The sequence below is a fragment of the Sparus aurata genome, chromosome 21, assembly GCF_900880675.1.
Source record: "Sparus aurata chromosome 21, fSpaAur1.1, whole genome shotgun sequence".
Lineage (NCBI taxonomy): Eukaryota > Metazoa > Chordata > Actinopteri > Spariformes > Sparidae > Sparus > Sparus aurata.
In genome coordinates, this window is record NC_044207.1 from 27103160 (window position 1) to 27117412 (window position 14253).

Here is a 14253-nt window from a genome sequence, read left to right on the forward strand (position 1 = left end):
TGACCTGATTGTTCATTCTTCTTTTCTTTTGCTTCTTTGTAGTTCAATTGAATTCCATTCACACTTTACTACGGGCTCAGGGTCCAGATAAAACACATTACATCCATACTTTAAGAGGCCTTTTGAATATCAGATAAGAAAAATAGCCCTTGGCTAATTCTAGAATTTTTACTCATGTATTACCATGTGTTTTTATACGCACTGTCCCTTCTTCAGTAATCTAAACTAACCTAAGCTAAATAGATTCAAGGGGGACATCAAGGAAAATGTGCATTATTACTCTGTGTCCTCTGGCATGGTGTAGAAGCCACTGACACTGATTTGTTATCGCACGCCCCCTACTCAATCATCATCATCATCATCCAGCTCAACATTATGACAATCCACAAACACAACAGAACAGCAGTGTTGTGAAGACTGGCTGTGTGTGTCTGAGGAAATTTATGTCACCATGCCCATTTTAAGAAAGAAATCCTTATGTGAGCCTGAGGAGGGAGAAACGGCAACTTCTATAGAAGTCAAGGTGACCTGCTGCTGCAGAAGTGGGAGTTGAGGGTTCTGTCAGCACAGACAGGTTCCTGTATTTTTCATCTTACCCAGCATCAATTATAAATACCACTGCTGAGTTAAATAGACGGGGTTTGCCCTTATTCCCCAACATCCATTATACCTGTAATTTACCTTTTTATCCACTCAATTCATTTGATTGTAACCTCCCCTTGAGTGAGTCTTTCACTTCTACCAATCCAGGTTAAATTCCCGCCGCCACTCTTTGTCTCCATCTCTGCCTCACTCACTTTCTTGCAGCCCATACCTCTCTAAATTTACTTTGCCACCCACCCTGACATCACTCCCTCATTTTCCATCCCTACCTCAATTCCCCTTCCCTCCCTCCCCTCCCTCCTTTTTGGTTAGCCTCATTCAGAACAAGGCTTTTGTGATTGGCTAGTATTTATATCAACTAGGTCCCAGTGCCACCTGGGACAATGGTCTCCAGTCAGATCCAGGTCACAGCAGGCAGAACCATTCTCCGGCTCTGCACCGATCAGTCCAGTCCACTCCAGTCCAGTCCAGTCCGGTCCATCTGCCACACAAGCCAGCCTCACAGACAGACATAGCTGCTGCACCGACTCACCCACTGGCATCACACACACAGGTAGATAGGTAGGCACACACACGTACATCAGCAGGTGCTGCATCACTGCTCTCCTTTGGCTCACACACATACACACAGGTTGATAGTGGGGGATCTGGCTGACTGCACTAACCTGCATCATGCACACAGGTGAATATTCACACACAGCTTACCTCTGAGCCAAGGAGGACCTCTGTCACAGTGATATCGCCTCTCACAGCAGATGACAACAACACTGGCAGGGAGGCTGAAAGACAGGTGAAGGTAAGTGGATGGAGCAGTGACATGTATGTTTGGTAGTAGTGCAGTAGATTACATGTGCAGTGTATGATGCACAAATGTAAATCATTAGCCATTGTAGAGAGACACAGTAACATGAAGGGGTCTTTGTTATGACAGGTGGCATCACTGTCTTTATATCTGCCTCCACAGCGTTTTACATATGGCTGTTTTAAGACTATAGTGGTACTTTAACAAGCTAAAGTGAGCAGTGTCCACAGAGTTGAGACTTCCTGTTGCTGTGGGTAAATAAATCACAGGGCACAGGTGTAACAAGATGCAAAGGTCCAAATGTAGGCTAACTTGCCCCGGTGCTGGTACCCACTCACCGTCAGTGTTTCACAGTATCTAGAGTCGTTTACACAGGATTAACGGAGGATAATCCATTTACAGTATTTGGAGACATGAGTCGCCATCTGTTTGCGTTTATCACAGCAAGGGGAGCCCGTCGGCACCGGCTGCTGACGGCACAACAAACAAACACTTGGACGGTAAGACGAGCGGGGACTTGTGTAAAGAAATGCGACGTAGTTAGCTGCCATGTCAGTTAGTTGGTGTGTAGTTCGGGTTAGCCGTTGGTTGTCACCTAGCGACCTTTAAACTGCGCGCGCACTCGTGCCAGGCCGTTGAGCTTCGGTGCCTTCAAATGCCGTCGTAAAAACGCGTTCCGTTTACAACGTCAGTTAGTGTGGCGGTTTCGTTTAAAGTTAGCGTCAAAGCTAATGGCGCGGGGTTTTTTTTTTATGTATTAAAAACACGGGGCTAATGTTGTAGGGTGCTAAGGGGCTACAGCGTAGAGCGGACAAAACACACCAGCCGGGTCAAATCGAGGTTAAGGTGACGCTAATTAACTTAGCAAGTTGAAAAAACTGAAACGGGAACGTCAAGTTTGACGCACAATGCTTAGGAATTAGGAACAAAGAAGGCTCAATCTCACTGACCAGTATTAACAATGACGGGGATGTATTTACAACGTCACCGTGTGCTCAATCCTCACATTATTTTTTCCGACAGCACATGAAAGCAGCGGTTGTCCAAAGGGCATCGCTGCTCCCTCAGACAGGTGAGCTACCTGTGTCTCTTTAAACGCCTCATGGCTGCGTGTTGTGTGTTTGACGCTGCTTTTAATTGCTAAACCCTCCAATGTCGCGGTGAGTTTTGGGTACCCGGCGCTGAAATTTGTTGCGTTAAATCCCAGCATTGATAAGCCTCAGGTCATGAGTAAGCTGCTTGATACTTTGTCTCTGCAGTAATTCGTATTATTAATGACCCGCTGGGTTGTGCCTGGTCACCTCAGTGAATTAATGCTGTTCTTGACCTTTTTCTCAAACCACTCTTCCAGGAGACTCTTGCTGTGGTGATGGTGAATAATCATCTGACTGCGACCGGCTGACAATGAAGTTTCCAGGCTTCAGGAGTTCACTTTTATCACCTGCTGTCACCCAACAAATGCAGTAACCTCTTCAAACACCAGCTCTGTTATCCAGCATATTTATTGCCTTATTGCCACCATTCCACTGTACACTGCCAGCAGATCCTCAAACATTATCTACCTGTGCAACCCTTGTCCAGGTGCTGCCATTTGCTGTGAGGAAAGAAAAGCTTCCTCCTCAGTTCTTCCTGGCCTCGCAGGTTCATTCCCCCAAATGATGCGGACGGACAGCAAAGGCCGCAGCGCCTCGCCTCACAGGATAACCTACAAGTCTGACTTCCACGCCATAAAGTGCTCATTCGACACTGGGACAAAAGCTGCGGCCTCCGCGCACCGCTCTGCTGTGCACTCAGCCAAGCTGCAGTCCAGCCTGTCAGATCCCATGATGTCTCACACCAGCACCAGCGCCAGCCCAGGCAGCAGAGGGAGGGTTCACAGCACCAGGGGCACCAAGATCAGAGAGAACATCTTCCTGCAAATGGACAGCCAGCAGCTGAAACAAGATGGTGGTCCAGTGCTGAGTTCTGGCCCCGCTCCCCTCCTGTCTCCACATAATCCTAGCCTACAGCCCCAGACCTCTCCTTTCTCTGGATCCAGACGCTCGGTCGTCAGCTCCTCGGCTGTTCTGAACACTGTGGCCAACGTTCCGACTACGGAAGCCTCCCTGCAAGATAAACTCCCCAGATCGGAGGACATGTCGGATATCGACAGAGCTGCTCTGGCTCAGAAGTTCTCCGTAACGCGGAAGTTGTTTGAGACGAAGGTGATGGAGGGTGAAGGGCAGGTTTCGAAAGGCAGAGTGAGCAGGGGGACGGCAGATGGGAAAGGAGGAGAGGAAGAGGTGGGAGGAGGTGTCGGCCAGGTGGAGGGGGAGGAAGAGGCGAGTGGGAATAGGAGGCACACAGAGACGGATAGCTTTGATAAAGACAAATCCATAAACCCACCCATCATAAATATTTCCTTGGTGAAGCCTCCCGCGCAGGCCCCGCTGACAGGACACCCTAAATCTCCTTTACCGGATGGCCCTAGCGAAGCCTCTGGTACATCTCCCTCCTATCTTGACGAACATGGTACAACCACAGCACCCCAAACAGAGAAACAAACTGCAGATCCCAACGTCTGCTTGACCCCTGAGACTTCGGTGAGGGCAGAGCTAGTCGACTTGAAGAACGGGTCATCAGAAAGTGACGAGAACGAAGAGGAAAAGGAGCGAAAAGAAGCCAAAAACTGGCTTAACGCTGAGGAGGGAAGGGATATGACCAGAGAAAGTGTGCAGGACCTAGTGGATGATGTTTTTGACGGGCCCTACATGGAAACGACACCAGCAAGCCCAAGAACAGGAAACTGCAGGCCAGTCGCTCCCTCGGAAGAACACCAGAAGGAGTTCCCCGTCCGCATGCCATGTAAAAGAGAAACTGAGGATGTAGGAGGAGAAGGTGGAGGAGACAAGTATCGGCAGGTGAATGAACAATGGGAGGAGCAGAGGGCTGAGGAAACATGCACAGAAGAAGGAGTGGAAGAAAGTGCTGCAAGGAAAGCAAGAGGCATGATGGAAGAGGACGGGGAGGTTGAGTCGCACGCCGTGGGAAAGACGAAAGGCGGAGAAGAGGAATGCAAACAAAGTCAAGAGAGGGAAAGAAGTGGGAAAGAAGAGAAAAGTGAGAAGGAGGAGCACGCCGGCGATGGAAAAGATGGCGGAGGAGGCAAAGAGGACCAGACGGGGTCTGCAGCTGTCTGTGGGATCGAGAACGAGGCCTTCGCGTACGAGCAGGATTCCCAGTCTCGTCCAGAGCATTCCCAAAAAGAGGACTGGGACGTCTCCACACACGCAGAAGATCAGCTTTTATCAGAATACGAGGAAATCCCCGGTGTGCCTGAGGTGTTCGATGAGGAAGATGAGGATGCAGCGGAAGCCGCGAGGAGAAAGGTCAGGTTCTCCTCAGCACCAATCAAGGTAATGGAAAAACTCAACGAATTCACGCTTTCAGCTTTTACCACTCAGTTTACTGACAGCTGCGGGGTCACTTGTCACTAAATCCATGCATACACAGAAGCCTTTTACTGTAGATTTGTGTGACTGTCGGTTAAAGCTGGAATTTGAATGCGTATAAGAGAAGTGTTAGCCCCAAAGCCATGTTTCTAATCCATTAGAAGAGGAGGAGGAGGAGGAGGAGGAGGAGGAGGAGGAGGACGGCAGGCAAGACCCCACATGCTTTCATGCTGTCAGCTGAGAGTTTCCTCGATACAAATGCACAGAAAACATTCCTGTGGGTGTGCACGGCATTCATCGGGCTCCACTTGTGAAGAACTATTATCAGAGCCGGCAGTGCTGTATCAGTAATTGACACATGGAAGCTTTGTGTGTGTTTACAGTGAGATTTATTGCAATCTCTCATTACGTTGGTGCAGTTTGCTCAAGACTCTGCACTTCCCGAATCTCTCGCTCGGACAGATTTGCCAACATAATTAGTGGCTTGTCGTGTGAATATCTGCAGTGGGTCTGCTGTATGGCACACTCATTATCTGTCCATGCACATAACAGTAGGCCCATGTTCAGTAGGACTACATTTGACATGTGTTGACATGATGGGTACGGTGCAGCGGCTTGAACTGTGTGTTTAACGCTGTCTTTCAGGTGTTCTGCATGTATTCCAACTCCGAGTACGACAGACGCAATGAGGACATCGACCCCGTGTCGGCCTCGGCCGAGTATGAGCTGGAGAAGAGAGTGGACAGGATGGATGTGTTTCCAGTGGAGATAGAAAAGGGTGTGCATCCACACGGGAAACAAAAGAAAACCTGCAAAACGTGCATTGTCATCAAGGCTGACGGGTCACAAAACAGTATTAATACCATTAGAGACACGCAGATTTACTTTTCTTCTGTTCTGATCTGATTTAGTACCTGAATTTTGATATCGGCTGGTATCAATACTGTTACCAGACCTCCTTCTTGTTGACCAACAAATCTATAAAAACGCATTAATTTAAATGTATTTAAACTGTAGGTTAAGTAGGCTTCACATACCGGTGTAGAAGAGCGAACGTGAAGGGAGAATTTCAAGGAATTTAATGGGAAATTGACCGGTATTAGATCAATAGTGGATTAATTCTGTCCTGACTCAAATTCTCATGATATTCTAAGCATCCACTCTGATTTCAAAAATGATTTATCAACACGATCACCCTTACACTAAGTGTGGAATTTATTGATATTGATTGATAAATGAGGGCCCAGGTTTCTGCTAGGAGGTGTTTTCCCTCTTCTACTTATTTTTCTCGTCTCTGTGGTGCACAGTTCCTCCCCTGACTGTTCATTTTCAAGATGAATTCCAAATTGTTCCCCCCCCCCCCCCCCCCCGTAGGTGAAGACGGTCTGGGCATCAGTATCATAGGAATGGGTGTAGGAGCTGACCAGGGACTGGAAAAACTGGGAATCTTTGTCAAGACCGTCACCGAGGGAGGAGCGACACAGAAGGATGGAAGGTGAGTTTCAGCATCAAGTCTGTTTTGTATGGCTGATTCAGTGTGGCTCTAATTACATGAGATGTACTTCTGTGTGTGCGTTTAGGATTCAGGTGAACGACCAGATCGTGGAAGTGGACGGGGTCAGCCTGGTTGGAGTCTCGCAGCTGTTTGCAGCCACAGTCCTGAAGAATACATCCGGCCTCGTCAAGTGAGTCGTCGTACTTCAGCGCATTGTTGGTGGTCACTTTTTGTGTGCATTGATGCTACTTTGGGAGAGCTGGACTGTAAAGTTGGTGATTTGGACAGTGTTTTTTTTTTGGCCTGGTATTTGATTTGTCAGTTTGAGATCTGCTCACTAACACAGTCAGACTTCTGAATGTTTGTTACATAATGAAGTTATTTAAAGATGGAAAAAATGGGAGCGAGATAGAAATATTTTTTCTGCACCCAGGTGTTGTTTTTAAAGAGCCATGCCAGGTATACATGATATATACTTGACATAACTGACAACCATTGTCCTAAACATATCACAGTCTTTAGATTGTCTGCCAGCCTTTTCAGATTGGAAGCACTTGTATAACACCTCAGATTGTAGGTTTTGGACGCCCGGCTTCATCTTGGCATTTTAAAGCCAGAAATGACAGCATTACTTTTTCCTTGCTCACTGAGAAAGAACAAAAAAACCTGTCACAATTTGCTGCTTTTTAGCAACAACCCCACAACTCTGAGTATCTTTAATTAGCCTGTTTTTAGAAAGAGCTGTGTATCTGTGGAACCATCAACAAGTTTTAAAAACTATGCTTGCAAAAGGAGACATTTTGCCACAGGTGTAATGATGAGATGACTGCGTTCCATTTAGCTGCCTCAGTTTCTGGGTCGTGGTATCGTGCATGCTGGCTCACTGCCACACATTTTGTCATTAATGTAATTGGTGAAACCTGTGCATCAAAATGTCTGCTGTGAAACGAGGCTGGTGTCACTGCTCACAGCTCCAACTGATTACTCCTTTTTTCGGCGGCAGGTTTTTGATTGGCCGAGAGAAGGAGGGCGTGGAGAGCGAGGTGGCGCGACTGATCAATGAAAGCCTGGAGATGGACAAAACGTCAGGAAAGGTGTGTTTTCTCAAAGAGGAGTTTAGTTTGCTTTTGGAATGTTAACGTTTCCCTTTGGCTTGATCGTGCTGCTCCCGGTGTGTTTCATACATGAAGGGCGGAAGAGCGAGCGGAGATCAATACAATGACAGTAGCTTCTCAGAGAGGGGCTCAATGGCCGAGGAAGAGGAGGAAGACGAAGAGGAGGATGTGTCTTTTCTTTCCAGCCTGGACAGCTACCAGCTCTGCCTCAAATACCAGCAGGTACTCGACATTCAACGTGCATTTATTGATTTACATCCATAAATCAGGAATTCACAGTAAAGTATTGAATATACAACAAACCAAATGTTTTAGAATTTTTAAGTTTCATGCTGTGAAAATAATAATAGTCAGCAGCAGCGGTGGGACCAAGCCTTTGCAAATAACTCCTAAATTTTGAGTTTCGCCTCCTAAACAAGTCATAAGGCTTGTTATGACTTGTTTAGTTGTCGCTTCTTCATCTCTTATTTACGACCTGCATGTTTTGCATTCTGCAATGTACGTGAACGAAATCATCTTTGGTTTCATTTTTACCAGCTGGGGCTCAGTAACGTAGCGTTCTGTCTTCAAGCTTTCTCTCCTGCAACTTCACTGGATGCCGCCTGATTGGCTGAGGCTGCTTTAATTGCGTACTGCAGCTGCCCTTGCAAAGTACAAACTGTAACATTCAGTCTGCATACAACTGGGACGTACTGCTCGGTCAAGACAGTGCACCTTGAACTTTGACCCCATATTTATCGCGGCATCAGCACAACATTTTGAAGTACAAAGAAAAAGGTTCCAACGCTTGAATGCGCTGCCAGTGAGCTGTCAAATGTGCGTCTGCTCTCCCGGCTTTGTTTTATATTCATGCGACGCACCGTGACATGTTTTGCTGGGCGGAGGAGTGTGGGTCAGAATAATCAGAGAAGCACGCTGCAAAAACTATGCATACTGCAAAATGTAACTAGATGTAGTGGGACATCCTGACCTTTTTGGCATACTGCATTTCACATACTTCATATTGGGAAGTAGTAGTAGTAGTAGTAGTATAGATACTGGAATGCAGTCAGTGTCAACTTGCTGGGAAACAGTTGACGCTGAAGTCCAAGTCGAGTTGACTTTTTGTCTAAAGTCTCAAGTTTCTGTCGCGTGATTCAAGTCCACATATCTTGAGTACCGCCCCTTGCCCGTAATGCAGAACTAGTAAAAGTGTTTCCTTTTTTCGAATGGATTGTAATAAACCAAAATGAATCCACGTCTATTTTGTCTGTTTGCAGCTTCAGTCAAGAAACCGAAGCCGAGCGGCGCAGCTTCACCACGCCAGAGAAAAGGTAGGTCGCTCACACGCTGAGATCGAGATCGCTCTCACACAAACCAATAACTGGTGCTCACTTTTAATACACTACCTTTTGCATCCACATTTGGAACAGTCTGACCCATTTTAACTGTGTGTGTGAGATGGCTCGGCGTGGAGTTACTGGGACACGGGCCGCGCTCCAACACTTCTCGCCGTCAGCCCCGCTTTTTTCTGCCTTTTGCCTTGAAGTAATCACCGCTGTGACATAACTGGGTTGGCGAAATGAAAATCTGGCTTTCTTCTATCCAACTGTGTTAGATCAGTGACTACTTCATTTGTTGTATGAAAGCGTTTGAAGTTAAGAGGATTGAAGAAGCGTACATTTTCTCCCCAAGACTAAGAATACTTTTTGACACGGGTGTTTTTTTCTTCTCTGTGCATACGACTTTTTATCACAGACGTCATTCATAAAAAACAAAAAAAACGTAATTGATCTGTTCTCTTTCCTGTATGTCTGCTAAGTTGAGGGCATTGGAAGAGCTGCAGGCCTGCTGGGAGAGCCAGAAGGAAGAGTTGGAGCAAAGAGCGGAGGACGGAGAAGAGAAAGCTGAAAAAATAGAGAAGTACGATGCTGCAGACTGGCTCCTGCATATCTGTACGATTAGCGTATAAAAGCAGAGTTGTAAAGAACTGGCTTAAAGACGGAGTGGGAGCCTCAAACCTACAAAAGGATAATCACGTTAAGCAACATTATAAGGACTATAATGATGGTTAAGAGGGTTCTAACGCCCCTCACTCTTTTTTCCCTTTTTTCTCCAGGTATTGGCAGGAGGCCCAGACACTGTGCAGGGTTGTGAGCCAGCGACTGGCTGATGCCCAGAGCCAAGCAGAAAGCTTGGAGATCAAATACAGCAAGGCCAAGAGACTGGTCCGAGAATACCAGAGCAGGTTTCTATCCAAATATTTCTCTCACAATGTGGAACATTACTTCTACGTCTCTTGGACTGCACTGTGTACGCTGGCAAAATTTACATTTGTCCTCCCAGATTTTGACTAAAACTTTTTTTCAGAGAGGAGGAGAGGGAGAAAAGAGAAGCGGATATGAGGAGAGAAATGGAGGAGCGAGATAAGCAGCACAGGGAGACAGTTGAAAGACTGCAAAGCCAGGTGAGACTTCTCGGTCCTGTATGGATTTATTTCACTCGGCCTGCCGTTTCTCTGTAGTCATTGTTTCACTCTGTTTATCACAGATAGCACAGCTGGAGGGGAAAGGGCCGGACAGAAAGAACCACTCTGCGGACGCTTCACTCACAGGTAAGCAGCTAAATCACCGCAGAGTGGATGCTGCATGTGACTGTATGTCTTTTGGACTTTTCGCTGCTGGCAAGTAAAAAGTCAGAAAGCATTTGTTTAAATTTCTTTTACAGGATATGTTATGGATTCAGAAAGGTTTCTATGGATCTTTTTTTTAAATGTATTAAAACGCTTAAACATACATATTTACAGGTCCTAAAGATTTGTAGAGATATGAAATTAACTTTACAGTTCAGAAAGCTGCATTAACTTCAGTCTCACAGCCAAAAACCACAAATCTATCAGAGAACCAGTGTAGTAAAAAGTACCCAAATGTGATAGTTTTCCTAAAAGTCTTGAATAGAAACTTTTGTGTCTGTGTCTCAGGTCCAGATTGGTACATTCCAGTTCCCGATACAGGACGTCTCGACTCCAGCGCTCACATAGCCAGAGCTCAGCTGGCCCAGAAATCCAAGCGTCACCCGCCCTCTCGAGACAAACTGAGAGAGAGCTTTAGAAAGCAGGTAGGAGACGGAGCTGTAAAGATGACCTTCAGTTTTCTGCTTTTGACTGTGAAACACACACACACACGCGTCCTTGTGCTGCTTTCAGGAAGAAGACGCTCAGAAACACCAGGAGAGCCGCTCGCTGTCTGCTCCCACAGCGGTCCAGCGGAACAGCAGAAGTGACCTGTCCAGCACATCGTCCTTCTCCACCTTCAGTCCTCAACCTCCCACCAGCCTCGTCTTCACCCCACCCATTTACATCAACAGCACAGTCACTCCGTCACTCTCACAATCCTCATCCGCATCCAGAAAGTCCAAAAGGAAATTTCCCGACTTCAGGTGCAGGGTCTCCGTCTCTATCCTGTGTTGTTTTTTAAAGATTCAGCCACAGTAAAGTTCTGCTTATTTGACACAGTGGCTGATTAATTTAATGATTTATGATTTGCTTCTTTTTTTTTTTAAGTGGCCTTCGCAAGTCTCTCAGCAAGAGGAGAAGTGAGAAACACCGCAAGAGATCCATAACCAACAGGTGTGATGGCACAAAAACAACACAAGAAATAGAAAAAATGGGAGTTTAACATAAATTTACATAACTGCTGAAAAGAAACACCAGATATATTGCAAGAAAGTTCGTTTTTTTTAGTTGTACTACAATAAATAGATTTTAATATAAATGTTTATCGCTGTTTTCCAGCAGGGGGTCGTGTGGTGACCTGGTGGACGAGCCGGCAGGAGTTTCTCCGTCAGGCTCGATCACCTCCATGCCTTCCTGCCTGCCCTTCCCCTGGTTTGGGGAGCGAGGGCGAGACAAAGAAGAGGAGGTGGGGAGAGGCAGGGAGAGACTTCGATCTGTGTCCAGCAGCAGTTTACCGTACCTGACCACCACAGGTAGAAGAGATCAGGTGAGAAGATGTGGAGGGCTCCACTAAACATGCCAACACGTTCTTGGGCTAACGTGGTTATAAATTGGGCTCTCTGCACGCCAGCTTCCTGCTCTGTCTGAACTATCTTAAATAGACATGCATGCATGGGTTTAAAGTACAGGTGGCCTTTTTCTCTTGCTTCCAGAGCATCGGCTCGCCGGTGTGCAGCTCCAGCATGGTGGGTCATGTCTCTGATCTGTCCCTCTCTGGGCACTCTCACACTTTCACCTTTTCCTCCTCTGAGGTGAGTCTGTCCCTTTTCATTTACTTCTTTCTTACTATCTCCCAGATGGTGTTCTCTCTGCCCAGTCGTTTTTTTTTCCCCCCCTAGTCTACTCTCTGCTTTAATTAAAGTTTCCTCTAATTTCTCTCCACTGCCTCACTCTGTCTGCGTCTCGTCTCTGGTGTCCTGTCAGACGTTGGACGATGACCCAGTTCCCAGCAATAACAACAACCAGTGGCAAAGTCGGCCCATCTTGGAGTGGAACAGTCAGCAGGTGTGTCTGTGGTTAGTCGCCATGAACATGGAGCAGTACGCGCCTGAGTTCACCGCCAGAGGTGTGGACGGGACGCAGCTGCTCAACTTGGACAGCGAGAAACTAAAGGTGAGTGTGTGAGATGATGCTAGTAATCAATCAAATGTTCTAGGCAAAGATGCAATTCTTCTGCACTTTTGCTCCATCTGATCAACTTAAATTAACCACTTTCTGTATTCTAATAGAGTAATCAAATTAGTTGTCAACATTTTAAATTTATTGTGAACTGTTTTTTAGTCAATTTGAGAGTTTTGGGTTTTTTTTCAACTTCTTAAAGGGTCAATATGTAAGAATTGTCCTGTTGATTTCATACTCCAAACAAATAATAATTAACAATGACTATAATCAATAAAGTACAGTATACACATGTTAAACTGTCTGAACATAGATAATCTCCAGACCTCAACTAAATATCTGTTTTAAGTTACTTAGCTGAACCTTTTTGTTTTCATATTGGTTTTATTTTTCTAATTAAACTAACTGATAAAATTTGATCCTAAAATTAAATTGTCAATCTGTTGATTACACCATGATAACCACAAAAAATTATATTAACATCTTATTTTTTATTCCTGACTAACAAAAACCTCCAGACTTCTATAATTTCAGTGACTTTATCCAGATTCCTTTTATACCTTTCATACGTGTATACATGCCATTTGTTTTTTTTAATTTTATCTGGGCTGCTTTCATTTATATATATTTCAGATTTATTAATATAAACTTTACATGCTACTTCTGTTAATTCATAATAAAAATTGGGGGAACAAATAATGCTAAATACAGACCGACCCAAGATAAATATTTGGGGATTTTTAAAAAATCTAATGGAAGGATATATCAGCTGGACTTTTTATCATGGGTGTTCATGACAGAAACAAACAAAAGGACTACTTTTATTTGGTGATTTGAAGAGTTGTAACCAGGATTAGAAGTGAGCAGGACACCTCAGTTAATACGCTTGTTTTGTCCAATAATTATTTCTAAATAAGCTCAAAAATATCGTTAGTGTAGCTGTGCTGCGATAAGATAATATGGGCCATGCTGACATATCTGCTAGGCTCTACTGGTAGTTTCTACCATAGTGAGGCTGCTTCTGTCTCTTTAAATCAGCCTCAACCACATCCGTTGCCAATTAAGACAATATTTGATCAAGTGAAACGTTCAAATTAACCTGAATTTGTACAGAATCCATGTTCCACTGTTTACATTCACATGCGTCTTCCCTCTTTTTGTATTTATTTTTCTGCTGTCAGGCTCTGGGCGTGTGCAGCCAAAGCGACCGGTCTGCCCTCAAGAAGAAGCTGAAGGAGATGAAGAAGAGCGAGGAGAGAGAACAGAAGAAAGGAGAGAGGCGGCAGAAAGAGGGAAAGGAGAAGGAAAAAAATGCAGTTTTGGAGAGCGAAGAGAAGGAGAGGGCGAGGATGATGATGATGGAGAAGTCCGTCAAAGACACCAGACGCAGCGGCAAAACCGTCAGAACCGAGTCAATCTTATAAAGGCGATGTCGGAGCTGCACCACCAGCATGAGGATACACTTGAAGCAATCTCTGTTTAGTTAAAACAAACGGCTAGATCTACTGCACACATCCCGTCTCTGATAGTTATAGATACAGAACACTGGTCGGATTTTAATGGAGGGTACCAAAGTTCACACTCGCAGCAATCGTGCGTCTCTCTGTACATGTCAGGTGTAAAGCGTGGGACAATTTGAAACTGTTTTACAGTGATGTTTTTTTTAATTTAATCATGATTTTAATATTTAACGATGTGCTGATTTAAGCACTAAGATATTTGCTGTAAATGCTTTTTTATGTATTAATAAATAATGCTTTAAACTTCTTCTTGGTACCTTTCTCCTTTTTTTTTTTTTCTCATTTGTCTTTGAATAAGCGCAGGCAGAACACCTGGATATGACAACATTTAAAAAAATCTTTATTCAACAAACTCTCACTTTCTTACGTCTTCTTCTTACAGCCAGTGAATAAAAAGGGGAACTCTGCAGAGGATTGGTAGTATGTATTTACAAACCGAGTGGGATCATTTGCGCTCCCTCCGCGACGTGTACGACCTGAGGCACCCTGAGCATGAAAAATGCTGATCGGTCAACAAGTTAAAGGCAGATGCACTTTTTAAAAAAACGGGGTAAAAATTAACACATTTTAGTTGCATGATTCTTTGGCCTGTATGACACGTAACATAAAGAACTCCTCACAAAGAATAAATATAAACAATTCAGCAAAACATTCAAAAAAATGTACAAAATGTCT

General features: G+C 45.0%; 2 protein-coding genes across 7 annotated transcripts in view; one reads left to right on the forward strand and one right to left on the reverse strand.

Annotated features, from left to right (window-relative positions):
* The window catches only part of LOC115572401 (rap guanine nucleotide exchange factor 4-like), a 29018-nt gene extending 27138 nt beyond the window's left edge, over nucleotides 1–1880 (reverse strand). The window contains exons 1-2 of the mRNA XM_030402425.1: nucleotides 1744–1880; nucleotides 1309–1382 (exon numbers count right to left, since the gene is read on the reverse strand). The gene's annotated coding sequence lies outside the window, so the exon portion shown is untranslated. The remainder of the gene's footprint in view (nucleotides 1–1308; nucleotides 1383–1743) is intronic.
* Nucleotides 1027–13825, forward strand: LOC115572398 (neurabin-1-like). 6 transcript variants are annotated; one of them, XM_030402421.1, is made up of 20 exons: nucleotides 2453–2565; nucleotides 2757–2868; nucleotides 2987–4800; nucleotides 5482–5614; nucleotides 6211–6331; nucleotides 6417–6521; nucleotides 7335–7425; nucleotides 7522–7668; nucleotides 8706–8759; nucleotides 9248–9348; nucleotides 9545–9673; nucleotides 9796–9892; nucleotides 9976–10039; nucleotides 10406–10542; nucleotides 10631–10863; nucleotides 10988–11053; nucleotides 11219–11426; nucleotides 11593–11691; nucleotides 11864–12052; nucleotides 13240–13825. In XM_030402421.1, the coding sequence occupies exons 3-20, from the start codon at nucleotides 3061–3063 to the stop codon at nucleotides 13480–13482; spliced, it is 3957 nt and encodes a 1318-aa protein (XP_030258281.1). In that variant the 5' UTR covers nucleotides 2453–2565; nucleotides 2757–2868; nucleotides 2987–3060; the 3' UTR covers nucleotides 13483–13825. The 6 variants fall into 6 exon arrangements, with proteins under 6 accessions (XP_030258277.1, XP_030258280.1, XP_030258278.1 ...); XM_030402417.1 differs by lacking the exon at nucleotides 2453–2565 and adding an exon at nucleotides 1027–1399 and having other exon boundaries at nucleotides 2757–4800; XM_030402420.1 differs by lacking the exon at nucleotides 2453–2565 and adding an exon at nucleotides 1793–1905 and having other exon boundaries at nucleotides 2757–4800.
* Nucleotides 13826–14253: the final 428 nt, after the last annotated feature.